At 37.4% G+C, this 16,244-nt stretch overlaps 1 protein-coding gene across 3 annotated transcripts; it reads right to left on the bottom strand.

Annotated features, from left to right (window-relative positions):
* Positions 1–7,476: 7,476 nt before the first annotated feature.
* Positions 7,477–14,316, bottom strand: LOC149839422 (2-hydroxy-palmitic acid dioxygenase MPO1-like). Of its 3 annotated transcripts, none has more exons than XM_090002540.1 (4): positions 13,835–14,315; positions 10,052–10,114; positions 9,860–9,931; positions 7,477–7,742 (listed from the first exon to the last, which is right to left on the bottom strand). In XM_090002540.1, exons 1-4 carry the CDS (start codon positions 14,153–14,155, stop codon positions 7,665–7,667), a joined length of 534 nt encoding a protein of 177 aa, XP_089858666.1. In that variant the 5' UTR covers positions 14,156–14,315; the 3' UTR covers positions 7,477–7,664. The 3 variants fall into 3 exon arrangements, with proteins under 3 accessions (XP_089858666.1, XP_089858663.1, XP_089858665.1); XM_090002537.1 differs by lacking the exon at positions 7,477–7,742 and adding an exon at positions 7,996–8,503 and having other exon boundaries at positions 13,835–14,316; XM_090002539.1 differs by lacking the exon at positions 7,477–7,742 and adding an exon at positions 9,451–9,772 and having other exon boundaries at positions 13,835–14,297.
* Positions 14,317–16,244: the final 1,928 nt, after the last annotated feature.

The raw sequence follows: 16,244 nt of genomic DNA, 5'->3' as shown, positions 1-16,244 counted from the left end.
ATCAAAAATTCATATATATCTTAATATTATCAATTAGTTTTATTTTTATTTATTTTTTACATTTTAAATATGTTTTTCTTCTCTCTGAGATCTTCTTGTTTCTGGTTCGTGTTGAGACTCGTTAGGGACATTGATTTGAGTCCCTGTTTCTTCGTAGATTCTCTGCTCAATTTGAGTTGTCTCAGTGGGAGTGGCCTACGTAATATGCTCTTTGAATAAAGTTAGCAAATCATTATACGCATATATGTTGGGCAATACTATCTCCCCCTGTCAGCAAGTGTCTACTTGCTTATCTTGAAACATGTTTGACTCATCAAACTTAACATCGCGCGAGACATACATACAACCTTCCTCGACACTATAACATTGATAGCCCTTTTTATTTGAACAATAACCAAGAAAAATATATTTTCTTGCTCTTAGACTTAGCTTGTCTCTTTCAGTCTTATCAATCCAGACGTATACAATGCATCCAAAAACCCTCAAATGACTTATATTAATTTTTTTTTCATATAGCAACTGAAGAGGTGATTTTCCTTTTAGCCGACTGCTAGGTAATCTATTAATGGTATAACAAGCAGTGAGAACTCCATTACTCCAAAAATGTTTTGGAACATAAGAGATCTAGTGATTTTTTAACAGATGTCTATTCTTCCTTTCTGCTACTCCATTTTGTTGGAGAGTTTGTGTATTGATGGTCTAGCCCTTTTGTTTTTTCAAAAGCTTCAAAGAACATATTTTTGAACTCAGATCCGTTGTCTCTTCTAATAGCTTTGATTTTTATGTTGAATTGAGCCTCAACCATATTATAAAAGGACTTAAATTTTTCAAACACTTGGTCTTTAGATGTAAGTAAATAATGTGACTTTAGAAAAATCATCAATGATAGATAAATAGAAACAAAATCCATTATAAGAGATAACCGGAGCTGACCCCCAAACATTAGCATGAATAAAATCAAATGGTTTACTAGCAACAGTCTCTCATAAATCAAATAGTGGACGTGTCATTTTAGCATATTGACAGACGTCACATATATGAAAATCAACTGTCATTTTCGAAAAAAGCTTAGACAAAACTTTATTTGACAGATGGCCTAATCTATAGTGCCACATGAAACTATCATTATTCATAGTCCGAGTTGCAAGAGCCAGAACCTTCTCTGATCAAGTATGTATAAGCCATTTTTGACTTGTCCTTTACCAATCATCCTCTTCGTTAACCTATCCTAAAAAATTACATCATTTAGAGAGAAAATAATATCGCATTTTAAAGACTGAGTAAGCCTTGAGACGGATAGAAGATTTGAAGTTATCTTTGGCATATACAGGACATCAATTTCGGTGTCAAATAGGTCAGCTTTGCCTATACCTTGGACTAGAATAGAGTCTCTAATGGCCACCGTAACACTTTTTTTATTATGAATGGTCTTAATATCGTGTAAACTATATTCAGACCATATCATATTTTCTGATGCACCGGAATCAACTATCCAAACGTGGGATAGAGGTTTAGAGGAAAACTTACCAGACTCAGATGCGGTGAACGTTGATGCTACTAGACCGGATTCGCTGCTAACCATCTTTTGTTTCCCAAGTTGTTTGATCATGTCGGCAATCATCTCCAAGGTAACTTGACTGCCATTTTCTTTGACACTCACAATCTGAGTTTTTTCCCAAATTTTGCCTGTCATTGAAGCTCATATTTGTTGGTTTTTCCCAAACCTTACCTTTGTCATTCATGTTTGCTGGTTTTCCATGTAGGAACCAGTAGTGAGAACATATCATCTTGTGTCCCTTGCCCTTAGCAACAAAGCCTTGATTCATAGAGGAAATGAATACAGCTTTATCGTTTTGGTCTTCTGTTACAGGCTGTTTATTCATCACCTTTCTCCTTGACTCCTCACGCATAATGGTAGAACAAACATTGGATAATTTGCATAAATGTTCGTAATCTGCCCCTAATTCAGTCAATAACTGAAAATTTTTCTCATGTGCACGAAGTTTTTTGAGAGCAACATCTTTGTAGGAACTGGTAAGAGCATCCATCTCATCTCACATTCCTTTTAACTTTCCGAGATATGCCCCAAAAGAAAACTCGTTTTTCTTATGCTCGTGAATGCTCTGAGCAAGTTGCTACATGTGTGCAATATTATTTTGCTCGCTGTATAATTCTTGAGCCGAATCCCATATCTCTTGAGCCGTATCTAAATATAAAAAATCTTCAGCATTGCTAGGATCCATGGCATTCAATAACCACGACATGACAATGCCGTTTGATGATTGCCATTCCTCGTATTTGGGATCTGTTTCCTCTTGTTTTGGGCACTTACCCGTAACAAAGCCCAACTTTAACTTCCCACTTAGAAACAACTTCACTGATTTAGCCCAAGATATATAATTATTTCCATTTAAAAGTATGGAAGTGATTTTAAGAAAAGGTGAAACCTGATCTTGTATAACTACTCTTTCATAAGCCATACCTTCTCTCTTGTTGCCAATGGTGCTTGAGGATTATGTCAAATCGACCATGATGATCACAAGCTATATTCGTAGCTTGATACTGCACTCCCGCTCTGATACCATGAAGCAAATAAGAACAGATAAAAACAGAGACACGGATTAACGTGGTTCGGATCAAATGATCCTACATCCATGAGAAACTAACCACGCTCAGTGGTTCCTCTCAATTTTATTATATGCTTTCATCAATATGCAGGGTTTATATAGAGCTCAAAATATAAACTCGTATGGAAATGTTTATCCTTAGAAAAATAGAGGATAAGGAAGAGGAAAGGCAGTTACAACAGAGAAATTTCCTTCCAAAACAAAGAGCATGATAATAGGCATCTATATTTATCAATGAGCACATCCGTAGCCTAAAGAGATCTCAGTTTGCAAGGATTTGCATTGAAATCAAGCGAGATTTCAAACCAATCTATCATGTTAACATCGAGATAGAGGACTGCAACCATTGTGGTTCTACTTATCATAAAGATGGTGGATGTTTGATCCAGAAGAACCGGATGGACAAAGACAAATCCTCAATGCATGGGCCTAATATAGTCGGCATAAAAAACAGCAGTGTGGAAGATCGGATGAATGGCATCAGGTAAAATAAAAAAAGGTTTGGCGCCCGAAGATGATGGAGAAAGAGAACGTGCCTAACGTTAACAAGTTTTCAATGCTGAACGAAGATGTTATGGAAGTCTAATTAGAAGATGCTTGTGAAGAAGCAGGTTGCAAGCATGGGGAGCGTGAGCTGCAAGGAGAGAGATCGAAGGTCTTGGAGGAGACGAACCAGGTTGAGGCCGGAGGTGTGGGTGTCCTTAGATATGCAGCTCCTAACTTGTAGGAAAATAGAGTTCAGGCATCGGATTCCGGTCAGCAAGAGAATAAACATAGTAACTTGGCTAATGAAGAAGTTACTACTTTGGTGAGTTACCTTCCCATGCAAACGTAAGAATCTAATTTTGGCAAGAAAATATGTGTCTGGGAAGAGATCTTCCTTTGAAAGAGGACAATCATCATCTCATACATGTCTTATGGGACTCAACGACTCTCACATCCTATTGCTCACGAGACCTGGATGCGAGGACAATGGACCAATGGGATTGGGGACTAAAAGGGTAAGAGCTGAAAACGTATCCAAATTCTACTATAGCACCAGGTAAAAGCGGTAAAAAATCTAAATCCATTTCTAGAGTATTGAAAATTACGGAAGCTATTGAGAACAATATTGTCAGTATCGGCCTGAATCGGGGCAGAAATTCGACATGATATTAACCTGAATCAGCTACTTTTTACAACAACAACAACAACAACAACAACAACAACTACTACGCCTTCATCCCAAAACAATTGGGGTCAGCGATATGAACCAAAAAAGAAATTCATTTTGGGTCTTCCACATGAATCCTTTTCCTCCAATCATTTCTATCCAATGTCATGTCCTCGGTGAGGTTCAAAGCATTCGTATCCTTTCCTATCATCTCCATCCAAGTCTTCATAGGCCTACCCCGACCTCTTTTAATTAATATATTTTCTCATTTCTCCAACCTTCTAACTAGAGCATCATTAGGCCTTCGCCGAATATGTCCAAACCACCGTAAACGATTCTCTCGCATCTTATTTTCAATGGGTGCAACACCTATCTTCTTACATATCTCCTTGTTCCGAATCTTATCTTTTATTGTATTTCCATACATCCATCTAAGCATCCGCATCTCAGCTACACTCATTTTTTGAATATGATGTCTCTTGGCAGCCCAACATTCTGTACCATATAGTAAAGCGGGTATAATAGTCGTCCTATAAAACTTTCCCTTCAACCGCAATGGCATTCTACGATCGCACAGCACTCCAATTGCACTTTTCCATTTCATCCACCCAACCTTTATCCTATGATTTACATCTCCATCAATTTCTCTATACTTTTGAATGATGGATCCCAAATATTTGAAATAATCATTCACCGGTATTTCTTGCATACCAAGCTTCACTACACTCCCATCACTACTTCGTTGCTTACTAAACCGACATTCCATATATTCAGTCATACTCTTACTCAACTTAAAACCTCTAGCTTCCAATGTCTGTCTCCATAATTCTAACTTAGCATTAACCCCAGCTCTAGACTCATCAATCAAAACAATATCATCAGCAAACAACATACACCATGGTACATTTTCTTGAATTGATCTCGTAAGCTCATCCATCACTATCGCAAATAGGAAAGGGCTTAAAGCAGATCCTTGATGTAACCCAATCGTTATCGGAAAATTGGTTGTCACCCCTCCACAAGTGCGGACATTGGTTACTACTCGCAAATAAGAAAGGGCTTAAATCAGCTACTTTTTAATAAATATAAAAAATGATTAAAATTAATTTTAATATTATTTTAATGGTTTTAACATTGTCACGTTCTGATTGACACAAAATATTTTTTTAATTAATTTTTAGCCGATTCAGAATGCTTCACTTGAGAACCGGTATTGGCCAATTCACCTGAATCGTTGGCCAAACGATTTAGGGCCGATACTGACAACATTGCTTGAAAAGGGCCTAAATCCTAGGGACGTCCAACCAAACTATTCAAATGCCTTTACGGAGTCTTAGGAATGTGATGACAGCATTGCTATTGTTCAAAAGCAACCAAGTATGTTGATTTATGCTGATGTGAAGGAGTCTTCATTAGGGTTCTTAGAGAATTCTTGTCATAAGAATTTCCAGTGATTGTCCTATCATGGAATGTGAGAGGCTTGGGATGTGCTTGGGTTAAACAAGTGATACAGATTCATTGCTGATCAAATCCGTAAGAGCAAGCAAAAATCCAACCCAATTCAGCATTGGATAGACTAAAGCGCAAAGCGGGGCGTTAAGCGGAGCAGAGTAGCCAAGGTGAACCTGAATCCTAGAAGGGTTCAAGTGGAGAGTCCTAGAAGAGCATGCAAGCAGAGAGACTCCAAAGAGTCTCTTTTGTTTAAGAGGTTTCCTTGGGTTTGGGAACAATCTCTTAATTTTGAAAAAGACTCTTTGGATTTTTCATTTTTTATTTAATTTTCTTTATGATTTCTTTTGAAGGGTGTTGGCTTAATGAACCCCCTTGAGCCTATATATATAGAGGCTCTCTTGTGCTAAAAAAGTAGCTAAACATTTTTAATTAAAAAATAATTTCTTTTGAAAATTTGTCTCTCTCTATATTTGAGCTCTTAGGCTTTCGTCTTCTCTCTCTCTTTCGACTCCTAGGCCCTCATCACCTTGACTCTCCTAAACCCTTAAGATTCTCTTTCTTTTAATCAAGTCTTTCTCTTGACTCAACTTTTGAGTGCTTGATCATTTTGGTCAAACCCACTTAGTGGACCAAAGTGCTACCAAGGCCCACTCAAGTGGTTCGTGCTCCTGACGGTGTTTCAAGCTATCCTCAACCCCTACTGTGAAGACCAGACTTTGCCCAGTAGTCTAAGACATTTCTTCTAGGCTCCGATAAGTCGAACTCACCCTCACCTAAGTTCAAACCTACTTATGGACCTTCTTGACCTAAACCGGATATAATTAACCCAATCTATTCTGTATGCTGCGATTTGTAGAATTTAGCTTGACTTCCTTAGGTCATATCTTCCTAATCAGAACGAGTTTGGTTCTCAAATTTGAACCATAACTCAATCCATACGTCCCCATCTTACCATCCTAAAAATCAAAATTAAACCACTAATTAATTAGGAGAACCACTCTATTTACCTAAACCTGTCAAAACAGACAACCAAACCCGAGCATATTTCCTGTGGTCTAATCACGGACTCATATATCTCCAACTGAATTGGAGTTAACTATGCAATTTGTTGTAGTGTCTTTCCCCACATGTCCTCTAGCTACCTTTCAAAATTTAGCCATTTTAATTCATCCATTTAGGAGAAATCATTGTTTTTCTAAAGTCTGTTAGAACCGAACAGAATCCGTTTTTGACCTTGACCCTGTTTTTGACTAAATCGACTATATTAATCTTTCTTACGTTTACACTCACCTTAATAGTGGTGGTAGTGTCTTTCCTTTGACAAGAGAAGGAAAAAGCATTCCCAAAGTGAAGCATCAGAGCGTTATTGAAATGAGGGACAGGATTTTTTTCTTCAATTATCTCCTACTCCATCCAAATTCAATTCTCTCAAAGAGCCAAATGGGCCTCATATCTCTGTCGTTTCATCTGTATCTGTCTTAATTCTGCCCTTCATTGAGTAGTTTTTTCTTCACCTTACAGCCCGAGGCTTATGCTTTTCTCAATCCAATTGGAGAAGTGATGGCAGTTTCACCCCAAACCCACTTGAACGTAACAGCAAGAAATCTTAGATGTGTTGAAAAAGAACAAGGCACGTGACATGATGGAGCAATCAGTTCTGGGTTATTTCAAAAGCTTTGAAGGTTTCAAGTGTATTTGGATTCCTAAAGATTGCAATGTAATTACTATTCAGATAGAGAAGCTAGTAGTCATGGTCTACGATGAGTGTTGGAAGGACAAACCATCTGACTGGTTTCCTTCAGATACTTAGAACAGTCTTGTATTGATCTCATGCAACTGGTCGGGTCTGCCTAACCCCAGCTTGTCAATAAAAAAAAGAAACAATTATAGGGTCAAAACTAGGATATGCCTTTGCCTTGGCAATGCCATCCTATTTCCTCTCCCATCTGAATTCCTTCACAACCATTTGAAGCTTGGCTATGAACATGGAAACAACCTAGATTTCAAATCATGAACCTGATTGCACTCAAAGAAGCATGCACTTTCTCAATTGATAGTTGCTGATTTGCTGCAACACATACTAACTAAATTAAGCCCTATTTACAGTTATCCTTTTTATACTTCCAATCTATTTGTATTTCATCATCTTCAAGATTTACTGTAAAACAAATGGGATACCTTAAGGAGAATCATCATAAAAGAGCTTGTCCTCAAAATCTTGAATTCTGTGGGTTAAGATCTTATTTACCTCAAGTATGGATTTGCATCTACATAAGAATGAGATATGCTGTCAGGATTTTTTTATTGTCCTTTTGCAACACTGACTAATAACTCTAATATCAAAATTAATGCAATAAAGTAATGAAATAAACTAAAAATTAAAATGATTAGTCTTCCAGGGTTTTTTTAGTATCGGGAAATAAAAAAGACTCTTAGGCAACCAAGAGATTATATCTCAGGGAAATGAAAACTTTCGAATATGCACCATAATCGTTGAATTGGCAAGCTGACTGCAAAAAAAAAGAAAAGAAAACTCATCACCTTAGAGTAGAGAACAAGACTGATGCAAGCGAAAAGAAGATGAATGGAACCAAAAGTGATGTCAGCAAATATCAGAGGCCCAGTGGAAAATGAATTCAGATTCATCACTTGTCAACGGCAATTTTTATGTTGTACCATTCCCATGCTTCATCCAATAAGAAACCTATAATGAAATTTTTCTTACAGTAACAGCCTCAGTTCGAATAGTTCACCAAATGCACGTTTTATAGCATGCTTAGTCTTGAACTCTCATCACATAAATACATAAATTTCAAAACTGACTGAAAATGTTCAAATAATGGTAGTAAATTCCCCTATGACAAAATATAAATAAGTATCCACTTGGATTTCCAAGTTTTCACATTCACTCAAACAGTTGATACTTTTCAAACGGAGAAGGAAACTGCAATAATTTCTGCCAAAAAATTGGAAAATTAGCTATTGATACCCAAATTTTCTACACCAGAAAGGAAACATTCAAAGATCTAGCACTTTCTCCCCTAGATATGCTTCAATTAAAGAACATTCTCTTACACATCCCACCCATTTAATCACCTGCAAATCCTAGCAGAAAATCACAAGCGATCTAACACAATTCATACAAAAAATCTGCTTCAAGTAACAAAAGCACACACACACACACACAAATTGTGACCGAGTTGATTTCTCCCAATATTTGGATGTGTGCAGGTCGGTATATGGGCCAACTGGAGTTGTACCTGAGACCAAGCTGTTCACATTCATGTTGGTCTCCATTATGCCAAGTTCAATGTCAAAATTACCCCATGTTCACATTCATCCCGTTGAGAAGCTTGTGCATGGAGGATTCATTGCATCAATTCAAGGAGATGATTTTTGTATGACGGACAATAATATGAATACAAAGAGAAGAGATAATTCTCACAGAAAAAAAGAAAAGAAAAGTGAAAGATGATAAAAAGAACAAGCAACATGGAGACCAATCTCTGTTGCCAATGCTTTATTACTCTTTTTTTCCAATCACCAACCGCACGATGGCTGGTCTCCGGTTGGTAAAAACTCTTGAAGTCCCCCCTGTCCACAGGGGAGTACACCCAGCTTCAACCTTGCAGCAAGGGGCACCATGGGTTTCAAACTTGTGATGTCCCGTCAACTTGGTGATTCACAAGTTGCCCCTACCAGATGAGCAGTCCTTGTGGGCATTCTCTATTAATCTCTTTTAGAGAGAGAGAGAGAGAGAGATCAATGAGGAGGGAGGAAGGGTGAAGGGCGTTGATCGTTGCAATATGCAGGATTGGAGGGGGCTTTGGAATCAAGACAACCAGCAGGCAACCACCTTTGATCATGTGAAAACATGCAGCGGAAGGTTCAGATGAGACACCAACATGTGAGAAAAAGAAGACTCACCTGGTTATAAATGATAGGAGAGCTGCAGCTTGTCAAAGAGATTGGCTATCATGAAGCCACTTACTGCCCTCAGAAGAACAATGCCCAGAACATCGAAAACCCTAACCTAGCACACGGAGAGGGTGAGCAGAGAGAGAGGGAGGGTGACCCAAGAGCGGTTCATACAAAATGAAGATGTAGATCACAATTTCACATTCTTATGGCCAAATTAAAAAGAAAAAAGTGAAAATGTGTGGTCAAGTTACAGAAAATTGACACAATCAGTTTCCACACACACACACACAGCTTGTAGTAGTCAAAGATCAGTTCCATTACCCATAATCACATAACCACAAAGGGCCTTGATGCATGTACATACATAATTAGTATGAAAGTTGATCACGTAGTCTAGTACAGAACTGAAAATTATCAACATAACTTTGCACCAATCTAGGCCTGGTGAACAGTCTGTCACGGATACATAAAGGATGGTTAATAATCAGATGATACAGATAGACTAAGAAGCTTTCTTCAGCTTCTTATCCTGCCATTCCTTACGATTGGCCTTTATCATTGCTTGAACTCTGGAAGTGAAACCCGGATATGGTTCATAGCCAAAATATTTGTGAAGAATCTATAGCAACAAAAGCATGGAAATCAAATTCTGTGCCGGAATAATGTTGCATTAGCTCAGGCATGATTTTGCAAGGAAAGCAATTACCTCAAGCAGAACAAAAAAAGGAGCCATCAGAAAAGCTTGCACAAGATTGTCTAGAAGAGCTGGAGCTCGCCTCTAACAATGACAAAATAAAGTCAGATGTGTACATGAAACGAGATTTGCAGACTAGAGAGCTGTCTTCCTAGTCAGACTAGATCATGTCAAAAAGAATGCAGCAGAAGAAATAACTGTTACCTCAAACACCCCATGGCCTATGAACTGACAAGTCCAACAGAACAACTGAGCCGCCAGTACCACCTGGAACACAAAGTAAATACATTCTGGAGTCATGATGGAAACCATAAACAGAAAGCAAGAATAACAGATCCTGGCGAATCAATGCAAAACTTTTGACAGAGAAAAAAAAAGACATCTTTTGATTCTATCTTGCATGCACTGTGTTAAGTTCTATTCACCATGAACTGCTGATTACAAAATGTTTGAAGAAACAGAAGCCAAAATCGAAATCACAACTCAAGATAACCTACATAATATACTCAGTTAACCTTTCTTGATCTGGGGTGATGTTAAAACAAAATGGATTCCAAAATGACTATTTCATGAAGAATAACACTTACAGCCACAAAGATATCCTACCCCTTCACTAGGCATAGGCCTTTGCAACTTGCTCAAAAGATTTTGAAGGTACATGAAAATTAATTATTATGAGAGGAATTCTAGAGTCTAGACAATGTGGGAACTCTGCTGTTTGAGAAGCACGACTCGGAAGAAGGAAGCAGATTGCTTCCCAAACAAGTACGCAGCAGCTTGTAATCAAGTTTCCTGCTGCCAAGGGATCAGATTAGCTTCAAGAACAATGATTTCTGGATTGAGGAATTAGGCTGCCCAAATCAATTTTCACATAAGTTTTTTAATATTTTTGTTTAGCAAAATGTATTATATGCATCTTATAATGATTATTCATTGCCAAATATTATAGAATATAGAAGATTTGTGCAGAGAATAGGTAACTGACAATTACAAGAAGGATCCACTTGGTGTATACTACATGAATAAAAAATCCATAAGACCAAAACTGATATTTTGTCTTGGCTATATCTCGGCAAGGCAATATATATATATATATATATATATATATATATATATGGGAAGGGGGACGGTCCAACCAAAGGAAGGTTAAAAATCTACAACCAATGACGATCGGACGGCTTTCATTCTCCAATGCTTGAGCATCTCATCGATCGGACCTCATATATTTGTAATTTATAATTTATTTAGTAAGAAATATGCTTTACAAGAAGACTTTACGACATACAGACATGTTTTTCGAAACATGAAAAATCAACGACTCACAATGCATTTAAAACTTACAATACAAAGTATTGTGGGCCGTTGATTTTTAGCATTTTCAAAAACACATCTAAACATTGAAAATTCATAATCCAAAACATGCCGCTCACTAAATGATGATAACAATCCAAAATGTAAAATCAGATTGATGAAAATCTCGATTGGTAGAGAAGGAACACCATCGATTATCATTGGCTATAGATTTTGGACCTTCCTTTGCTTGGATGGTCCCCTATATATATATATATATATATATATATATAGAGAGAGAGAGAGAGAGGGTGGTAGTTGCTAAACACTTTTCTAGCTAACTGGGCTTTAGAAGGTTTTTTCGTGTTTTCCTTAAATCTGATCGTACAAATGCATTCTACATGCTTGATTTTATAGGAATAGACTCTTGGATCATCCGATTCCAATACACAGGTATGTTTTTATAAGGTTTAAAAAATTGACAGTCTAAGATTTTTCTAAATATTCAAAGCTTAAAAAGTCACGTTGTTTATTGAAAAAACAAGATCCAACATCCAAGTGTTGTTTCCCAATAAACCAACCATGCTGAACACATTGGAACCCGTATTGGAAGGGCTGGAGATACTGGTGTATTGTACTATATCGTATCGTAAGATACAAAAAATATTATTTAAAAATTCACAAAAATTAAAAAATACACAAGAGATCAGAAAAAAAATCAAAAATACAAAAAAAGAAATCAAATTTACGCATTATGAACAATTAAACATACACATGTACTACTATAACATGTGAAACTATATAATAACAAACTAACAACTAAAAGACAAAAGGTTTACTATTAAAGAGTCACATTAGATAACAAACAAAAGAAGGTTTTAAGTAAACAAATTATAACAATCACATAATATAAAAATAAAATAAAATTTAAAATAACTGAATATCGTATCGTATCGTATCGTTTCATGGGGTATATCGTATCGCATGGACAAGTGATACTGCAATACGCCATATCGTATCGTAAGATACAATACTGATAACACTGATCTGTACGGTCAGATTTGAGTAAAACATGGGAAAAACCCTTCGAAAGTTCAGTTAGCTAGAAAAGTGGTTAGCAACTACCACCCTCTCTCTCTCTCTCTCTCTCTCTCTCTCTCTCTCTCTCTCTATATATATATATATATATATATATATATATATATATATATATATATATATATATATATATATATATATATATATATATATATATATATATATATATTGAGAGAGTAATGTGTTCCTTAGGCCCCCTTTTTTGTTAGGTCTCGTTAGGCCCCTTCAAAAATTATAGTTTTAAGTAATTTTTCTCACGTCTAACACCGTAGATGTGATCTATAGGTTTTGTTGGATCGCCGGAATCTGACCTGTATACAGGTTTTTCCGGTGATCCAAAATCAATGGCTATGAAGGTACCAATTTTTCCCGACTCAGAAAAGCATGTTTTTTGTCGAAAAAACATGATCCAAGAGTTGATTCTAGAGTTACCGGAAGTGCCCCTTACAGTAGGGGAAGCACGCTTCCCCGATGCGCGTTTCAGAAGCGCGAAACGTCACGCTTCCGAAACGCGTGGGGAAGCATCCCCTTTTTTTGGAAAGCGCATCGCTTCCCCCTCGCTTCCCTCTTTTTTCCATTTTATTTTTTTCTTTTTTTGCTTCCCCCTCGCTTCCTAGGTCGCTTCTGGTTTGCTTCAGAGACGGTTCATGATTCGCTTCTAAGTAGTCCCACGCTTCCCGCTTCTAAATTTTTGAAAGTGCCTCGCTTCCCGCTCCCGCTTCCTCGACTGGCAACCATGGTTGATTCCCACTAAATCGAGCATGCTAAACACATCTAAGGGTTCAGATCTATTATAAAACACTTCAAACCTAAGGGGCAGAATGAAAAATGGAGCTAATATGTTCAGTTCTCATATATATATATATATATATATATATATATATATATATATATATATATATATATATATAGAGAGAGAGAGAGAGAGAGAGAGAGAGAAATGTGTATCTTCCAACCATTTATCTCCCAGACCTCTTTAAAAACAAATTTGTGCAAGTTTTTTGCTTAAATGAAACCTGTAGATGTGTTTATCATATATATAGGAAAATTGGTTCCTCCCAACGTCCATATGGTATGGACAGTGCTGATTTCTTATGTTTTAAGCCATGTTTGGCAAATTTGAACCCACAGATTTGTTCAGCATGTTGCATTTGCTAGGAATCGACTATTGGATCAAGTCTTTATAAGTTGCTAAGTTTATAAAAATTCAGAGCTGTTGATTTTTTATGAAGCCTTATAAAAACCTACTCACATGTTATAATCAGATAATCTAAAAGACTATTTCTACTAAAAACACCATGTAGATCACACATCCATAAGGTTAGATTCCAAAATAAAATGAATTAAAAAGCTCAAAAATTTAGCCTTTAATATCGTTTTATGAATTTACAGCGATACTATAGTGATATTTTCATAATCTCGCCTATATCTGTGACTATGAAAGAAACACGAGCCATTAATTAGAAGCTTCAAGAAACAGAGCCAATTAATCGGACGAATGAACAATACCGAATTTGTTTACCAAGGAAAAGAAAAAGCAGGAGGGGGGGGGGGGGGGGGGGGGGGGCATTGGGGGAAACTGAAAGAGAAGGCACTCACCTTCCACGCCAGAGAATACCCAAGTCGGTGGCCGAGGAAGCTGCTGCTCACCCAACAAAAGAAGCAAAGGACCGCAGCCAGAAACCCAGCTTTCCGGTCCAGAATCACATAAAAGGCGGCATAAACGAGAGCAAAGAAGAAACCGAAATTGAGGAGCAGGAAGGGGAGGCCGAGGTTGATGATGGGGGGAGTGAAGTAGAAGAGGAGGAGGGCTGTGAAGAAGATCGGCCACACGAAGAGGATATGGATGATGACGTTGATGGGGTTGCTGTGGTACGCCCCATAGAGCGCGAAATGGCTCTCGAGATCAAACAATCCCATCTCAAATCTCAGCCCCCCAACCGAGAAGATGAGAGAAGAAAAAGATGAAATAAAGGAGAGCCAAGGAGAAGAACCAACAAACTGAGATCGAATGGGTAATGGGTTTCCTTCCTTCCTCTCTCTTCCTATGGAGAATTCTGATTAGGGAAAATCGAACGAGGATGACAAAAATAAATAAATGAGTCCGAGGGAAGAAAGGTCGAAGAGAGAGAGAGGACTCTTATCTGTCCGAGTCACGTCTCTCTCGCTAAGTCAAAGGCCTGCCTCCCTGCAAGTAGATGAAGTAACCTGAAAACATCGTGGTAAAAGCGTGATCAGTGATGTTTTCAAACCAAGTGGTGATCTAATATAGCATTTATTTCCGGAGTATATGGGTTTCAAAATATCGCGTGATAAATCGAATAATTTTTTAGAAAACAGACGATATTTTTTACTGAAAGATTAAATAGAAGCTCCCAATAATAAGGAATATTTTATCCACAGTAACTGTAGAGTACACATTATATGTAAATCACTATTAAATCCCAATTACCATAACAAACTAGCCACCTTAACCCATCTCCTTAAATAGGAGATCTAGTGATTGAGTAACCTTCCAAGGTGCTCAGTCCAGTCACTGGATGTTAGGCATCCACCCATTTGAGAGGGGCGAGGGGTGACGCGTGGCATCTTTTTAGGGATGTCAACGAATCGGATTTTATCCGTTATCCAACTGAATTTGATTCCATTTAGTTATATTTAGTAAGCCAAAACTATATTTGGTTATAATCTGATGCGGATATGATATTGATTTTTTGCTACCAAGACATATCTGAATTTGACGAATATCTAGTATGACCTTTTCACCATCGGAATTCGAATCCGTTTAGTAATAGTCAAATATTGTATTTGGCCACATCTGATATGCATCCAAATCGTTTACATCTCTACGTCTACTAGGGGTGTAACTGGGGTCCCATATACCTTAATTGATTCTTATGATATTCTGAAGTAATTAGACCCAACCCGGACCAATCTTAATAGACCATGTGTTCCGGTCCAGTACAAAATCTAGACTCATTTAAAACATAGGTTGGTTATTAGGTATATAAACGTAGACACGCCAAACGCATTTGAACCCATCTTGCTTTTATAGCTGACCCACATGTTTCTATGCTAGCTATGCTTGAATCGACCTGAACCCAGACCTGTTTCATACTCGAACCAGTTTTCTACCCAAACTCGTTTCATGCTTGATCTGAACCCAAATTAGTTTCATACTCGATCCATTTATTTCTATCAAACAAGTACTTAACGATTTTTGTCGTTTCATGTATTGCTTACTATGGTCTGGCCTTCAGTTGGTAAAACCCTTGAGGTCCCCTTGCCCACCAAAGAGTATACTCAGCTTCGACCTTGCAGCAAAGGACGCCACCCTTGAGTTTCGAACTTGTAACGTTTGTCAACTTGGTGACATTCACAAATCGACCCCACCAGATGAGCGAAGCCCTTGTTGGCTCTCATGTTTATTGCTATACGTTCTTAATTTATTTCTATCGTTAGTTAACAAATGGCACTGGATGATTTGTCTAGAAATGACACTTAGACTCTCTATTATATACTTTCTCTAGGAGTTGTCAAGACTTCAATAAGAAGTATACTTTGATGGTCATAAGACCGAGTCGCTTGGATTGACCCGACTAAATGAAGCTTTATCAAGTAAAATCTGATGGGTTGTCTTACATGGGTGTATTAAGTTTGGCTGGTATTTGTTGATCTTCTACATTGGATCTATTCAACAAGATAGTTGAGCAGCTCGATTAAGAGCACTAGAGAAGAGTTTGGGCATTCTTCACAGCCTTGGACCAATTTAAACTTGATCGGGGTTGCGAGAAACTCCACTTTCGTGTGGAAAACATGTTTTCTGAAAAACTATTTTCCTAACAAAAAACCATGTGAACTTGTAGAAAACTTCTAAAAAAGCATGAAAAAGTGTTTCCCATGAAGTGAGAAACCCGTTTCACATCACATGAAAAACCTACTTACATTATATGAGAAACTTGTTTCCTTATTTGGGAAACATGTATATTATTTTTTCTACGAAAAAATG

Source organism: Nuphar pumila, chromosome 4 (assembly GCF_984573655.1).
Source record: "Nuphar pumila chromosome 4, dmNupPumi1.hap1.1, whole genome shotgun sequence".
Lineage (NCBI taxonomy): Eukaryota > Viridiplantae > Streptophyta > Magnoliopsida > Nymphaeales > Nymphaeaceae > Nuphar > Nuphar pumila.
This window is presented reverse-complemented; position numbering and strand designations above follow the sequence as displayed.